Source organism: Chionomys nivalis, chromosome X (assembly GCF_950005125.1).
Source record: "Chionomys nivalis chromosome X, mChiNiv1.1, whole genome shotgun sequence".
Classification (NCBI taxonomy): domain Eukaryota; kingdom Metazoa; phylum Chordata; class Mammalia; order Rodentia; family Cricetidae; genus Chionomys; species Chionomys nivalis.
Window position 1 is genome coordinate 128,613,309 of NC_080112.1, and position 15,859 is coordinate 128,629,167.

Below are 15,859 nucleotides of genomic sequence, written 5' to 3' on the forward strand. Positions count from 1 at the left end.
CAGTCATGACTTCCATGCCCCAAATCATGACAAAACTGCTCAGGATTGTCATTATGATGATGAGCCATATTTTAATCTGAAGCATCTTTTCCCTTTCCTAATGGGTACACCAGCCATGTACTCATAGTCCTTGGCATCTCAGATTTGATGAGTGCATGATTAGAATGCGAATATACCAAAAGCAATGAACACCTTTGCAAACATCATCAGCTCGCTCTTCAGTATTTCTCTTACTTGGTGGCTGACCATATCTCCTTGCTCTCTGTTACTGGACTACAGAGTGCTTCAAAGCTTACTAAAATAATATTTTTGTCTCAGACAGTTTTTGTAGATGGAGAAATCCAAGCAGCTTAGCTGCCCTGGGGATTGGGGCTGTATTTTACGGCCTTTATTTTTATTGAGAGCAATTTTAGGTTCACAGCGGAAAGGCAAGCTTGTCACAAGTTTGGAGTCAAGCTTTGGCCAACGCTGCTGTCATCTGCAAGCTTGACATTGTCTAGAGGATCTGCTTCCAAGATGGCACACTTTCATGGTGGTTGACTGGAAGCCTCATATCCTTTCCATGTGGGCACTCCTCCAGTAGTGGCATGACTGTCCTTAGTGCGTAAGCTGACCTGCCCCACCCCCATCCTGAAGTTTCTGATGCAAGCAAAGAAACAAGGTAGAAGTCACAGTGCCTTTGGTGTCCTCATCAGGGAAGTTACCCTCCATCACTCCCACAGTTCATTGTTCATTAGAACCCAGCCATCACAGCATGGTGAGCAAGCCTCACCTTTTGCAAGAAGGAATATCAAAGACTCCGCGGATACAATTGATAACTCCCTCCCCACACATTCTGATTTGTTTTCCCCTATGCTGTTTCCTCTTCTGCCTTCTTTACCAGGCTCCATTCGGTGAGATGCAAAGTTCTGGATTTCCTGATCTAAACTCTCCCTAGGTGACTGTTCTATTCCTAGTGCTTTTGATCCCAACTTTGTGTACTTGACGTCAAAGTGTGACGTCAGGGCCAATGAGATGGCTCAGTGGGTAAGGGTACTTGGTGCCAAGCCTGACAACCTGAGTTTGATCCCCAGGACCAGCTTGGTGAGCTCTTGATCTTAAGCCTGTATGTATCTAGAGAGTGGTATGGTGTGGGGGAACCTGAACTTTTACTGTCTCTTAAGGATGGGTGAGAACTCAGGGCTAGGGAGAGGACTGAGTGGTTAGAATACTTGCCTTGCTGAAGGCATGAAGACCTGTGCTTCATCTCCAGAACCCACAGTTTAAAAGCTGGGTTTACTGGTACATGCTAGTAATCCCAGTGCAGGGAAGGCAGAGGCATGTGGTCTCCTAGACCTCACCAGCCAGCCAGCTAGTAACTGGAAAACTACATGCCAGTGGGGTGCCCTGTCTCAAACAAATAAGGTAGACAGCTCCTTAAGAATGACACCTAAGATTGTCCTCTAGCCACCACATGCACACACAGAGACTTGTGCACACATGTGTCACATGTGAATTCAAACACAGAGATGGATGACAACTCAAAAGTTAATTTAACCAATTATATACAGTGAATGACCTTGTCATACTAGGTGAAAGTTGTTTTTGTTTTTTTTTAAATCAGTAACAAAAAATACTCTCATGGGTTGAAGAGATGGCCCAGCAGTTAAGAACATGTACTACTCTTAAAGAGGACCCCAGTTTGGATCCTAACACCACATTACAAAACGGTCTGTAACTCCAGCTGCAGGGGATCCAACACCCTCTTCCAGCCTCTGCAGGTATTGTATTCACAAGTACATATACACACAGACACACACACATATACATCATTAAAAATAAAATAAATCTTAAAAAATAAACACCCCATTGTTTGCCCTAGTTATCTGTATTTAGAAAAACTTTGATTTATAGAACAACATTGAAATATATGTAGACAACAGCAAAAGAAATGTAACTTCTCAATTTGACTTGGAGAGTTTTGTGATGTTTTCTGGAAACTGATTAGCAGCAAGCATACTAAAGATCCTGGCACCTTCTATTTTTGCAGAAAATAAGGAATCCTGTGCAGAAATACTACACTACTTACACAATCCTTGGAACGTTTCTAAATTGACTCCAGCTGCGGAGACAGTGATGTTCTGATTAATGTGATCAATGTAGACAGCAATGTGTATAATGCATTAAAGGAATTCTGGGAAAGTCAGCATCTAGCTCAAACTCTCTGTGCTTCGAGCCTGCTCTCCACTAAGACTTGATCACCAATGTTGACGTTCCCCTGCCTCAAGGCTGGATTCTCTGGGTCCTCTGGGTCTTATATCTGATAAACATTGTTTAGGAAGAGAGAGAAATAGAAAGGTAAAGAGAGAGAAAAGGAGAGGGATGAAGGGACAGAGGATGAGGGAAGTGGCATGCCCGTCCAGGCTGGGTAAAATGCTTCCTGTACAAGCATGAGGGCCTGAGCTCAGATCCCATGTTGGCCTGAGTTCAGATTCCTGACAACCACATACAAAAAGTCGAGCAGAATGGCGCACACCTATAACTCCAGTGCAGGGTAGGGAAGACAGATAGATCCCTGAGACTCACTAGCTAGGCAGCTTAGCCAAAAAGGGGAAGACTAGGTTCAGTGAGAGACCCACTCTCAAAAAAATAAGGAAGAAGAGCAAGTGAGGAAGACATCTCAATGCCAAACTCTGACTTCAACAGGTACCTGCACAGATAAGCACACACATGTGTGTGGGGGGGTGATTTCATTACCTGCAATACACTAGGTATTCAGTATTCAAGTAGGAGAATTATTGAATTAGTGATGGATAAGTTAGAGTGAGCAAGGAGGAGAGGATGCTGGGAAAATAATTCAGGTTATTTGCTAATATTACCTTGAAATGCCATTCGACACAAGGGAGAAGTAAATCAAGCTGTTTTTCTGAGCACTCTGAATTTCATGTTTCCAAGCCATATACTGCGCTATCATCATGCATGTCATGCCTGCTTGTCCTGGATTCCATCCTTCCCCCAAACCATATTGTTTCCACTTAAATATAAATAGTTGAACAATTTTCTTTCTTTCTGTAATTTTAAATAGATGCACATGTACATTTTCAAAACTTGCAACACAAAACACAGAACTGGATTCTTGGTGCAATAAATCAATTTCCTATGACAATCTATAAATCAGCAAGTTAATTATTAGCAATTCTACCTATGAACACTTTTCACTCTTTAAGTGATTTTTTTCCCATTTTCATGCCAGATGTAGAATCTGATGATTAAACCAGTAAAATGTCAGTTGTGGCTGGCCCTTTGAAGTGTATTCTCCAAACTTGGTGAATGCACAGAGCTCACCCTAATTACAAGGCATGTTGCTAGTTTATTGGCTCATTTTCCTCTGGTATATTTTATGTCCTCAGGTGGTTTTTCCCGTTCAGGGTATCAGGACATGTGCAGAGGACATATTGCTATTACTCATGGAACAACCACTGGCCAAATTATTATGCTTTGATTTGTGTTACTGTTTGAGTATCAGGATCTATTATGCAATTCTCAATCACGAGTTAATCCTTAAGAAACTGTCATTTGCATTTTGCATTTGTATGTATGTGGTGTGTGTGTATGCATGGTAGCATGTGTGGGGGCACATGGCTGGGCATGAGTGTGGGTGCAATTATTGAGGCAGGATTTCTTGATGAATCCAGGACTTGCCAAGTTTGGATAATCTGGCTAGCAAGCTTGCCCTGGGAATGCCCTCTCTCGATCTTAAGTGCTAGGATTCCAAGCAGCCATCATACCTGCCTGTCTTTCTTCTTAAGCTCTCGGGATCCAAATCTCTGAACCTCAAACATTTTATCTACTGAGCCGTGTCCCCAGTCCCTCATCTGCATTTTTAAATAAGTGAAAGTAAGACTGGACTTTTTAAAAGATTTTATTTTTATTTTTTTTGTATGAATCTTATGTCTAATGTATATATGTATGGCACCTAAGTACCTGGTCCCTCCAGTGGTCAGAAGAGGGCATCAGATCATCTGGGGCTGGAATTAGAGTTAGTATGATCCACCATGTGGATGCTGGGAACTGAATCTGGGTCCTCAGCAAGAGCAGCAAGTGCTCTTAAACACTGAGCCATCTCTCAAGCTCTATTGTTTTTTTGTTTTTTTTTTTTTTCTTTCTGGTTTTGAGACAATGTCTCGCTGCCTAGTCAAGGCTATTCTGGAACTCACTATATAGCCCAGGTTCATTTCAAACTCATGCTTGTCCTGCTTAGGCTTCCAGAGATTCCAGCCCTGGGTCACTGTGCCTGGGTCTAAGGTTCTGATCTTCCTACAAAGCTGCACTTGTGATGGAAGATATATCTTCCTGATTTTTTTCACAAGATTTTGATGGCCCCAGTGTTAGCATTAGCACTTTGGAGCATTCTTTGAGTGGCACTTAATCATCAAAATGATAATATGAGCCGGGCGGAGGTGGCGCACGCCTTTAATCCCAGCACTTGGGAGGCAGAGGCAGGCGGATCTCTGTGAGTTCGAGACCAGCCTGGTCTACAAGAGCTAGTTCCAGGACAGGCTCCAAAACCACAGAGAAACCCTGTCTCGAAAAACTAAAAAAAAGAAAAAGAAAAAGCTGAATGGCCAACAATTAGGCAGCAGAGGGATAGATGGAGCTGATGGGCAGGCAGAGTAAGTAGGAGGAAGAATTTAGGTGATGAGCGGGGAGAGAAGAGAGAATGAAGGAGCAAAAGGGAGACACCTGGACCGAGTCAGTCAGTCACCAGCAAGGCAAACATGGAAGAAGCAAGAAAATAAGACATACAGGATGAAAGAAAGGTAAAAAGCCCTAGGGTAGAACACAGATGAAAAGAAACAAGTTAAATAAAGTTATAAGAGCTAGTAGGACAGGCATGACTCTGGGTCCTCAGAGGAAATAGGCCTGAGCCAGGACATCTGTGGGTCCAGGCATTGGTCTGGGACATCAAAGGGAATAGGCAGGAACTTGGAACCTCTGTGGGCCCAAGCTTGACTCTGGGACCTCTGAGGGAATGAGCAGGTCCTCTGCGGGTCTGGGAACACCCGAGCCTGGGATCTCCAAGGCAGTAAACTGGAGCCTTTCCAAGTCCAACTCCAACCCAGGGACTTCCTCAGGAGGGAATCCAGACCGGGATTTACAAATATGCGTCAAAGCCAGTAACCTAAGCCACATTTGCCCTGAGGCAAGGAACTCCACCTTGGGGAACAAATTCCACAGGAGTGGCTCTGAAGGAGCTACCTAGGGCAGAAAGGGCCTGAGGAAATAAACCCCACCAGAGGCAGAGGCCAGGAGCAAATCCGGTCAGGAAGCGGGACACTGGCAGATCAGTAAGGAGCCAGCGACCTGACTCAGAGTCAGCAATCTCCACCAGAACCAGAATGGGACAGAACCAGCTACCTAGGACAGAGAGCAAACGAGCTCCACTTGGAGCAGAAGCCAGGAGCCAACCCAGTCCAGGGACACTGGCGTATCAGGATTGAGCCAACGACCAGATCCAGAGTCAGCGATCTCCACCAGAACAGGTCCAACTACAAGCCAGGGACTTCTCAAGGAGGGGATCCAGACCAAGATTTACAGAACAAGGCAAAGCTGGCAACCAAGGCCAAAGTAGGCCTGAGACAGCAAACTCCAAGGGAGCAGACCAAAGCACAGGAGCGCAGAGCTATCTCCAGGAACACCTAGTAACCAACTTTAACTAGAACTGTGACACTGACTGTACCATGAGGAACAACCATCTGAGCTTTGGATTCACTGGCACCTAGAAGATTATTCAACAGGGCTGGAGAGATGGCTCAAAGGTTAAGAGCATTGCCTGCTCTTCCAAAGGTCCTGAGTTCAATTCCCAGCAACCACATGGTGGCTCACAACCATCTGTAATGAGGTCTGGTGCCCTCTTCTGGCTTTCAGGTATACATGGCATACATGCAGACAGAATATTGTATTTATAATAAATAAATATTTTTAAAAAAAGATTATTCAACAGATTCTCAGACAGCCACAACCACACCTATTAGAGGAAAAGATGAGTAGAAAAGGTAAGATCACATGCTGCACCACAAAGACCAACACAACACCAGTAAAACCTAAAAACCCTACAACATCAAGATCTGAACAACCAAATATGGATGAATCAGAAGAAAATGATCTAAAAAATAACTTCAAAAGAATGTTTGAAATTCTTAAAGATGAAATGAGAAATTCCCTTTAAAAATTGAGGAAAAGACAAACAGAAAATTGAAAGATATCAGAAATCGACTTAAAGAAAACCAAGAAAAAGAAATCAAACAAAAACAAGAAACTATTCAGAACTTGAAAACTGAAATATAAACAATAAAAAAAAACCCACAAGCCGAAGGAATTAATGAAACAGCAATCATGAAAAAATCATAAGGAACCACAGACACAAGCATGAACAGCAGAATACAAGAGATGGAAGAAAGAATCTCAAGTGCTGAAGATACAATAGAGGAAATAGACTCATCAGTTAAAGAAAACATTAAATCTAACAAAAGCTTAACCCGAAATATCCAGGAAATATGGGACACCATGAAAAGGTCAAATCTTAGAATAATAGGTATAGAAGAAGGAGAAGAAGTTCAACTCAAAGGCACAAAAAATTTATTTAACAAAATCATAGAAGAAAACTTTCCCTACCTAAAGAAAGATATGCCTGTGAAGATACAAGAAGCTTACAGAACACCCAATAGACTACCTTTATATGTTACTTGGCCTCTCGCCGGGCGGTGGTGGCGCACGCCTTTAATCCCAGCACTTGGGAGGCAGAGGCAGGTGGATCTCTGTGAGTTCGAGACCAGCCTGGTCTACAATAGCTAGTTCCAGGACAGGCTCCAAAACCACAGAGAAACCCTGTCTCGAAAAACCAAAAAATAAAAAAAAAAAGTCCTCTCGCCACATAATAATCAAAACACTAAATATACAGAATAAAGAAAGAATATTAAGAGCTGCAAAGGAAAAAGGCCAAGTAACATATAAAGGTAGACCTATCAGAATTACAATTGGGAGTTCAAGCTGGTGCAACCCCTTTGGATGTCAGTATGGCCATTTCTCAGAAAATTAGTAAACAACCTTCCTCAAGATCCAGCAACACCACTTTTGAGTATATATCAAAAGGATGCTTAATCATACCACAAGGGCATGTGCTCAACTATGTTCATAGCAGCATTATTTGTCATAGCCAGAACCTGGAAACAACCTAAATTTCCCTCACCTGAAGAATGGATAAAGAAAATGTGGTCCATTTACGCAATGGAGTACTACATAGTGAAAAAAATAATGACATCTTGAAATTTGTGGGCAAATGGATGGATCTAGAAAACAGCATATTGAGTGAGGTAACCAAGACCCAGAAAGACAAACATCATATGTACTCACTCATAAGTGGCTTTTATACATAAAACAAAGATAAACCAGCCTACAAATCACAATCCCAGAGAACCTAGACAACAGTGTGGACCCTAAGAGAGGCACACATAGATCTAATATACATGGGAAGTAGGAAAAGACAAGATCTCCTGAGTAAATTGGGAGTATGGGGATCATAGGAGAGGGCAGAAGGGGAAGGGGAGGAAGAGGGAAGCGGAGTAAAATATATAGCTCAATAAAATCAATTTAAAAAGGAAAAAAAAATAACTGTTCCTTTTGGGGTGAGGAAAATGTCTTGGAATTAGTTACCAGTTAGTATGTGCACAATATAATGAGAATACCAAAACTCACTGACTAGAAACATGTACATTAACATGTCAATTTTGTTTTTATGAGTCATATCTCAATTTTTTAAATGCTAAAATCAAAACTTTTTCATAACGTCATGTATGGAGTAACAGCTTTTTATGTTCAGTAACTGTTTGTGTTCAGTGTTCTACAGTGTCTTCCTTGACCATTGTTAGTTAAGTTGTGGGTCAAGAGCAAGGTACCTACCCCTCATAGAATCTTTAAGAAGATATGGACTTGGTTATGACACATAGTTGCAATACTTCTCAGTCAAAGCTCTTTCTCAGGTCTGGGGATGCAGCAATGGAGCACTAGCCTAGTGTTCACTCCACTTAACTAGACATGTGTGCAGTACTGAGCACTGGCAACAGCCCTTTCTCAAAGCATTTGCATGGTAGCTACCAGGCTGGTCTATACTCTAGTGCATCTGTTTGCCATAGATTGTGAACTAAAAATGAAAGGCTGGCTCTTTCTTGTCCTCTGCTCCATCCATGTGGCCAAGTAAGAGCTTGAAGCACAGAAAAAGCTCAACAAATGCTTCACTTTAAAGTAATGGTACTTAATAGAAGACACTTTTGCCTTATGGGGATTTTTTGGTTTTTTTTTTTTGCAAAAGTCACGTTTGTTTTTAAGACAGCATCTTGCTCTATGACTCTAGACAGTTTGGAACTTGCTGTGTATCTCTTTCTGGTCTCTTATTCTCCTGTCTCTCATTACAGACTATTATGGGTGTTAAAGTATTGCTAGTATTAAGGTGTACACCACCACACTCATTTAAACTGGAGATGTTTTTCTTTTTTTTGATTGTCACAACTTTGGGGATATGTTTTATTGACAACTATAGACAACAACTGTGGATGCTACTAAATATCTTAGAATGCCCAAAATAGCCACCTCACACACACACACACACACACACACACACAAAATCATCCAGCCTACAGTATCAGTCTTATAGAGGTGCAGAGAAACCTTGCTCTAAGTAGCTGAATTATGAGTTCCTATTAAAAATAAAAAGGTGGGGAGCTGGAAAGATGATTCTGCATTGAAGAGCATTGGCTGCTCTTCCAGAGGACCTAGGTTCAATTCCCAGCACCCGCACGGAAGCTCACAACTGTCTACAACTCCAGTTCCAGGACAGTCAGCTCCCTCACACAAAAATACATGCAGGCAAAACACCAAAGCACATAAAAGAAAAACTTTTTAAATGGAAGAAAAGTTGTCTTGCAAAACTTTATTTTCTCTCGCATTTTGTGCTCTTGGCAAATGAGATGTCCCAAACTCTACCTTTTTATCTCTGATAAAGAAAGATTGTAGGAAAAGCAGATCATGAGAGAAACGGGCAAGCTCGTTTAACTGCCTGGCTTGGACTAAGATACTCCAAACTAGCATGTATTTAATCCTGTACCTGGTTTGTGCATTGCTTCTCTGTTAAAGAGCTCAAGAAATGACTTGACACTTGTATTTTATATGCATGAGGGATAGCAAATGTAGCCCTCCATAAATTGTATGACTTTTCTTCTAGCCTGGTATTGGTCCTGCCCAAGCCCAAGACATCAAGCAGGTAAACAGGCAAGGAACTTCTTACCTGGGAGTGTCACATAGGGCTCTTCCTGGGAGGCAGGAACTCACTTTTCAGATCAGGGGTCAGCAAGCTACAACCCACAAACCAAGGTGACCCCGTTTTTGTACAACATATGAGCTAAAACCAGCTTTAACATTTCCAAATGCCTGATGATGGGATAGAAGGATACTATGTTTAGGGATGTGGATATAATTCCCTCGACCCTCAGGAAGCCCAGAGTTTAATCCTCAGCAACACAGAAACCAAAACCAGAAATGGTGTTGCACACAGGTAACCTCAGTAGTAGGAAGGAGGAAGCAGGAAGGTCAGAAGTTCAAGGTCAACATTGGTTACCTTGTTCAAGGCCAGTGCAGCAAGTTCAAGGCCAGTCTTGACTACAGGAGACACTTGGCTGACTTAGCCAGCTTCCTAAACCCAGAAATAATGTTGGAACAATCACACCCATCTGTTTGCTATTGCCTATGGCTGCTTTTGGACATAGACAGAAACCTACAGCCTGCAAAGCCTGAAATATTTTCCTTGAGTCCCTTTGAGAAAATATTTGCTGGTTCTTGCTCAATAGTTAAGAGTTTAGCAAACTGTGCTTCCAAGAGGCCGTTATGAAGCACAGTAAGTTTAAATCTGCAGCACCTAGCTCTGCTTAGGACATGCCTCCACTGTATGCTGTTGGAGTTACCTCCCCTGTAACCTGAGATGACTTAGCAGAATGGTCTCCCACAGTCCGTAGTGTATGACGATTCCAGACCGTTCAATGACTCCCAGGTGGCCCATGAAGTAAAAGTGCAGAGCTGTTGTCTGAGCCAAAGCCACTTAGCCAATGAGTCACTGACACAAATCAGAACTGCGAAGCCACTGTGCCTAGTCAAAGCAGATTGGAGAAGTGGCATTCTACCAGTTTCAAAAATGTCCATTTTTGGTCACTTTCATGCACTCTACCTTTATAGATTCTGTAACCAATTTCTTTAACCCTAGGCCAAAAGGAAATGGCCAAAAACTAGAGAGAAGTTGGCAAGGGATGGAAGACAGGCTGCCAACTCCCAAACACAGATTCTTTGTCCCCTGCAGAATCTAGCACTTCCCTCAGGTCTATGGAAATCACAAAGATAATTAACATCTTTCCTGCTGCTCCTGCTGCAAGGAAGAGTCTCTGTGGCTATCTCTGTTCTATCGATACTAACATGTGGTTCTTTATCCACAGTCCAAGGGATTATGGGTTGCCAGCACTGGCACGCCAGCCTGGGGTCTGTCGCTATGGAACTAAGATGGCCTGCTGCTATGGCTGGAAAAGAAACAGCAAGGGAGTATGTGAAGGTAATTTTTGTGAAAATTCAGACCACCCTGTGATTGGGTCAGTTTTCAATCTGTGACACAAATACCAAAGGATTATCAAGGTCCCATCTAGAATGGTTGACATTATCATGCTAGATGGGAGTTATTTTAGGAGACTCCTGTCCATCATTATTTCTGCTACTCTCTGAGTAAGTATAACTGGGGTTTGGTTTGGCTTTGGTTTGATTTAATCTGTAGAAACTGAGATGGTCAATAACAGACCAATTAACTCCTTCAAATTACAGTTTTTCCAATTGAATTCTTGTGAAATACACATTTTAATTATTAGTCTTAGTCTAATAGCCAAGTAGTCTCTGGCTACAATGTAAAACCTTTATACCTTATAGATATGCCACTCCCATTTTTAAATTCCTTAAGTGCAGTTTCTAAAGGCAAGAAATGCAGGCACAGGCATGGTTGCAAATGTGGGGTTTTTTTGTATTATTTTGTGCAGATTACAGACTAAGGCATGATTTCTCAGATTCTGTTAGAAGCTTATGTGAGAGACCTATGATAATTTCCAGAGGATTTCTGAGAGCTGAGATGAACACAGATTTCTGCCTTGTGTTGATTTTTATGTGAACTTCCATAGTGACCCATATTTGTGATAGAGAACCATCAAACCTGCATTTCTCCAAGGCAGTTGGTTACATTATCTGGGATAGACTTCATTACCTTAGGGTAGAATTCTGATCTCAAATGCCTGATCATGAGTTTATTGTCTGTTAAATGGGGTAATAACTTGTCTGAATGTTCCATAAGTGCATTAAAATGCTAGCTATTTTAGAAGTAATCACATTATCACCTCATAGGCCTGTCTCTGATCCAATCCCCTTCATTCTAACTGGTCCCAAATAGCTAGATTAATGGCTGCTGGGGTGGTAGAAGTCATTATTTTTCAGTAGAGTGAGCACTGGTAAGCTTCCGGTGCCCCAGTTAATATTCCCATAACTACCCATGTCTATGAAAACACCCTTATTAACTCAGTAGGTCAGTCTTAATCACTGTTCTATTTCTGCAAATGACACCATGGCCAAGACAATGCTTATAAAAGAAAGCATTGAACTGGGGATGGCTTACAGTTTCAGAGGTTTAGTTCCTTATCATGGTGGAACATGAGGGCATGCAAGCAGTCATGGTGTTGAAGGAGCTAAGAGTTCTACATCTGGATCCAAAAGCAGCAAGAAGAGAGACACTGGGCCAGGCTTGGACTTTTGAAACCTCACAGTTCACCCCTAGTGACACACCTGCTCCCACAAGGCCATACCTACCCCAGCAAGGCCACACCTCCTAGTCCTTCTCGAGTAGTGCCACTCCCTAAGGAGCAAACATTCAAATATGTGAACCTGTGGGGGCCACCCTTGTTCAAATCACCACAGGATCTAAAAAGGCAAAAGACATGGAAGTAGAAGGAAGACCTCTTGGGGAGGGGGTTCAGTGGGAAGAAGACAAGAGGAGGTGTAATGGAAGCTTGCTATGATCAAAATACATTGTATACATGTTTAAAATATTTAAATACATGTTTAAAAAATTTCAAGATTTTGAAATATATAGATTGACTTTAGAGGAGGACAGAACTTGATAATATCTGAAATCTATGAAACAACAGAAGACATGGGTACTGTTTCCACACATTCCCTGTTATTCAAAACTTTCAGCCATCAGGGCTTCCTCATAATGGAATGGCCAGAGTGCTGAGATGCTAAGGGAAGAATGAAAACCATCATTGTCCATCCAGTTAGAGGAAGTTAAAGCATTGGGCCCTGTGTCAATTAAAAGGGCAGACAGATGTAGCTCAGCTGCTAGAATGCTTGCTTAGCACGCTTCAGTCCTCACCCTGATTTAATGTGTTATGATCAAAGATATACACTAGACTGATGTGGGTGAACTTGGAGAAGGTAGTGAAGTTAATTAAGGCTCTGGTTCCTCCCCTGGAATGTGGAGAGGGTAATATCCCCCAGAAGGTGCAAAGTCGAGGCACTAAAGCATGTACTTACTGCTTGTCACACAGAAAAAAAAATGCAATAGTTTGTGTCACACTTCTGTCCTTCAAAGCACCAGGTGATAGAAGTATTAAACATAGATTTGTTCTTTACCCAGAAACGGCATAAAACATTCTTCTTTGAGGGCAGTCATGTGGAAAGAGGTAAAAGTCACCTGAGACATGTGACTTGTAATTCTTTACACTCTCACGAACCTCAACACTTACTGCCATAAAACTCGGTCAAACCCAGCATACACCTGGTGAGTAAAGGAGAGTGAAACCTGGCTTTGTGCAAGGGATGTTCTTCAATTGGATCAGAGTAGTCTGGCCACAGTATACCCAGCCAATCACAATTTTATATATCACAAGCATGGAGGAATGTGAAGCAAAAGGCTAAGACCCGGTGGGAGAGCTGAAGAAAAATGTTCAGTATGCAGATGTTGCAAGCTGAAGATGGTTTCCAGAGTTTCCTGTAACCCAGGCTGGCCTCAAACTCTTTCCATAGTTGAAGATGATCTTGAACTCCTGATCCTTCTGCTTGAGTGCTAGGATTACAGCCACACACCACCATACTCAGTTTGTGGAGTGCAAGGGATCAAATTCATGGTTTTCTGTGTTCTAGGCAAGCGCTCTACTAACAGAGCTCCATCCCCACCCCAGCATTTCCCTTCTTGTTGGTAAGGTCATATGTTCCTAGAAGCATGAAATAACAAGGATAGTTATTCCCTTCTTCCTAGGTTCCTTATCCCTAAGTCAGACTTCAGCCTATGCAGCAACACACACACAACAATAACAACAACCTGCCCCAACAAGCACTACTAGACCCTGGCTGGGAGTTCCCAGTCCACACACACCTTCTCTTCCATTTACTGTTGACTCTTTGTTTCTCTCAATTACCTGCACCCATGCACACTGGAGCCCACACACCCCCAGCCTTTGGCCTCTGCCCCTGTCTAAATCTTCTGTCAGAGGTGGAGTCTGATCAAGTCTGCATCATGAACCTGAAAATATATGTCACTCTAGTGACCTGGAATGAAGTGCTGGCCAAGGACAAATTCCAGATGAAAAACTGCAGATGGAGGAGTGGGGGAAGGAGAACTGAGTAGGACAGTTTGACTTTGTGCAAAGTGTGCCTCAGCCTCTGGCTGTTTAGACACAAACTGCATTTCCCTTTGGTGGACTGGCTGTTCTGGTCACAGATCCAAAGCGACTGTAAATTGAAAACATCTTTCTGAAGCTCCGACCTTAAAGCTATTGCTCACCATTTCTCCTGTGTGCTATCTGGCATTCATTCTGGGCTTTCCTGTCTGGATCACATTGGAAATGAGCTTCCAGGGAGCAATCACATGTCTTTGGACCTTAAAAAACAATTGAAGATTTATTTTTTCTAACACCTGAACCTAAAGCTGCATCGCCAAATCCATGTTTATAACAAAGGAGACACTGAAAATTAAATTCCATCTCCTTAGTCTCTAGAAGTGGAAAACTTTTGCTGGGAGAGCTTTTTTCCTCTCCTTACCTTCTTAGTTATGACTTGTTCAAGACCAAAATGTTTCCCTGCTATAATTTCTATGTCTATTGCTTTATTCACTATTGAAAAAAATACATGTCTTCTGGGCACACATCTCTAATCCCAGGACTAAAGAAGGAGAAGGAGAAGGATCGTGAGTTCAAGGCTACAAAGGGGGACCTGTCTCAAAACAAAAACAAAACAAGGGCTAGGACTGTAGCTCAGTGGTAGAGCATTTAACTAACATCCACAAGATTCCAGGTTCGACCCCTAGGACTGCAGTATAGTTGCATATTTTTATATATAGGATACATTTGTGGGGGCATATATTTGCATGTGACGCATCTATTTTCCCATATGTAGCAGAGTCACAAATGATATAAAATGCTTCAGGAGAAAAATGAATTTTAAGTGATTACCCAAAGACACTGAGAACACAGCAATAGACAGGAGTTCTCACGCTCATTCTGCTCATCTCCTTCCCATGAGCCTGATTCAAACTTGCCATCATCTTTGATCATTTTTTTCCTTACCCCCAACTCAGCTACAACATTCTGGCTCTCTCGTTTTAGCCTACCATTTTGTTCACTGAAGAAAGACTTACCGAATGCCTGCTTTATGCCGTGTATCGGAATGCAAAAGTTCACAACAGGAAAACAAATCCTGCCTGGGTTAGGCTTCTATAACTGCCATCCTCACTATGCTCTGAGTGCCCAGCAGAGTGAGCTATTCAGATTTAATGATAACAAACGACACTAAAACTATCTTTTTTTTTTTTTTTTTGGTTTTTCGAGACAGGGTTTCTCTGTGGCTTTGGAGCCTGTCCTGGCATGTGCCACCATCGCCCGACTCTCTAAAACTATCTTGATCATCCCAAAGAAAACTAAGCAGTGCTGGGGCCTGTAGCTCAGACAGTAAAGTGCTTGTCACAAAGACATGAGCAGCTAAGTTCAATCCGCAGAGCCCATGTTAATAAATAAATAAATAAATAAATAAATAAATAAATAAATAAATAAATCCAGGTGTGGTTGTGCATGTTTGCAATCCTGACACTGTAGAGGCAGACTCAGCTGGATCCCTGAGACTCCCTGGACAGCCAATCTAACTTAGTATGTGGTCCTGAAGGCCATTGAGAGGCTCAGTTTCAAAAAACAAGTTTTGGGTGGCAGCAAGATGACTCAATGGGTAAAGGTGCTTGCCACAAGGTCTGAAAACTGAGTCTGGTCCCCAGGACCCACATAGTAGAAGAAAAGTACCAACTTCTGCAAGTTGTTCTCTGACCGCTCCCCTGCGTACATCATGGCACATGCATTCCTTGGCACCCAAATACAAATAAATACATTTTTTTTTTTTTTGGATTTTTTCGAGACAGGGTTTCTCCGTAGCTTTTTGGTGCCTGTCCTGGAACTAGCTCTTGTAGACCAGGCTGGCCTCGAACTCACAGAGATCCGCCTGCCTCTGCCTCCCGAGTGCTGGGATTAAAGGCGTGCGGCCACCACCGCCCGGCTCTAAATACATATTTTTTGAAACAAGTAGATGCCAACTGAAGACACAAAAGGTTGTCATCTAGCTTTCACATTAGAGTACATATATGTATACTCACATCCACACATATGTGAACATAGACACATACACACACAAAGAAAGAAAAATAGAGAAAGACTTAAGAAATGGGAAGAGACAATGACAAGAAATGGAGGGACCTTGGAACTTGCCCATG

General features: G+C 42.3%; 1 protein-coding gene across 2 annotated transcripts in view; it reads left to right on the forward strand.

Moving 5' to 3' along the window:
• The window catches only part of Egfl6 (EGF like domain multiple 6), a 60,745-nt gene that overhangs the window by 7,163 nt on the left and 37,723 nt on the right, over positions 1-15,859 (forward strand). For both annotated transcript variants that reach the window (XM_057760068.1, XM_057760069.1), the window contains exon 2: positions 10,515-10,627. In XM_057760068.1, the coding sequence (XP_057616051.1) occupies positions 10,515-10,627 (113 nt within the window). The remainder of the gene's footprint in view (positions 1-10,514; positions 10,628-15,859) is intronic.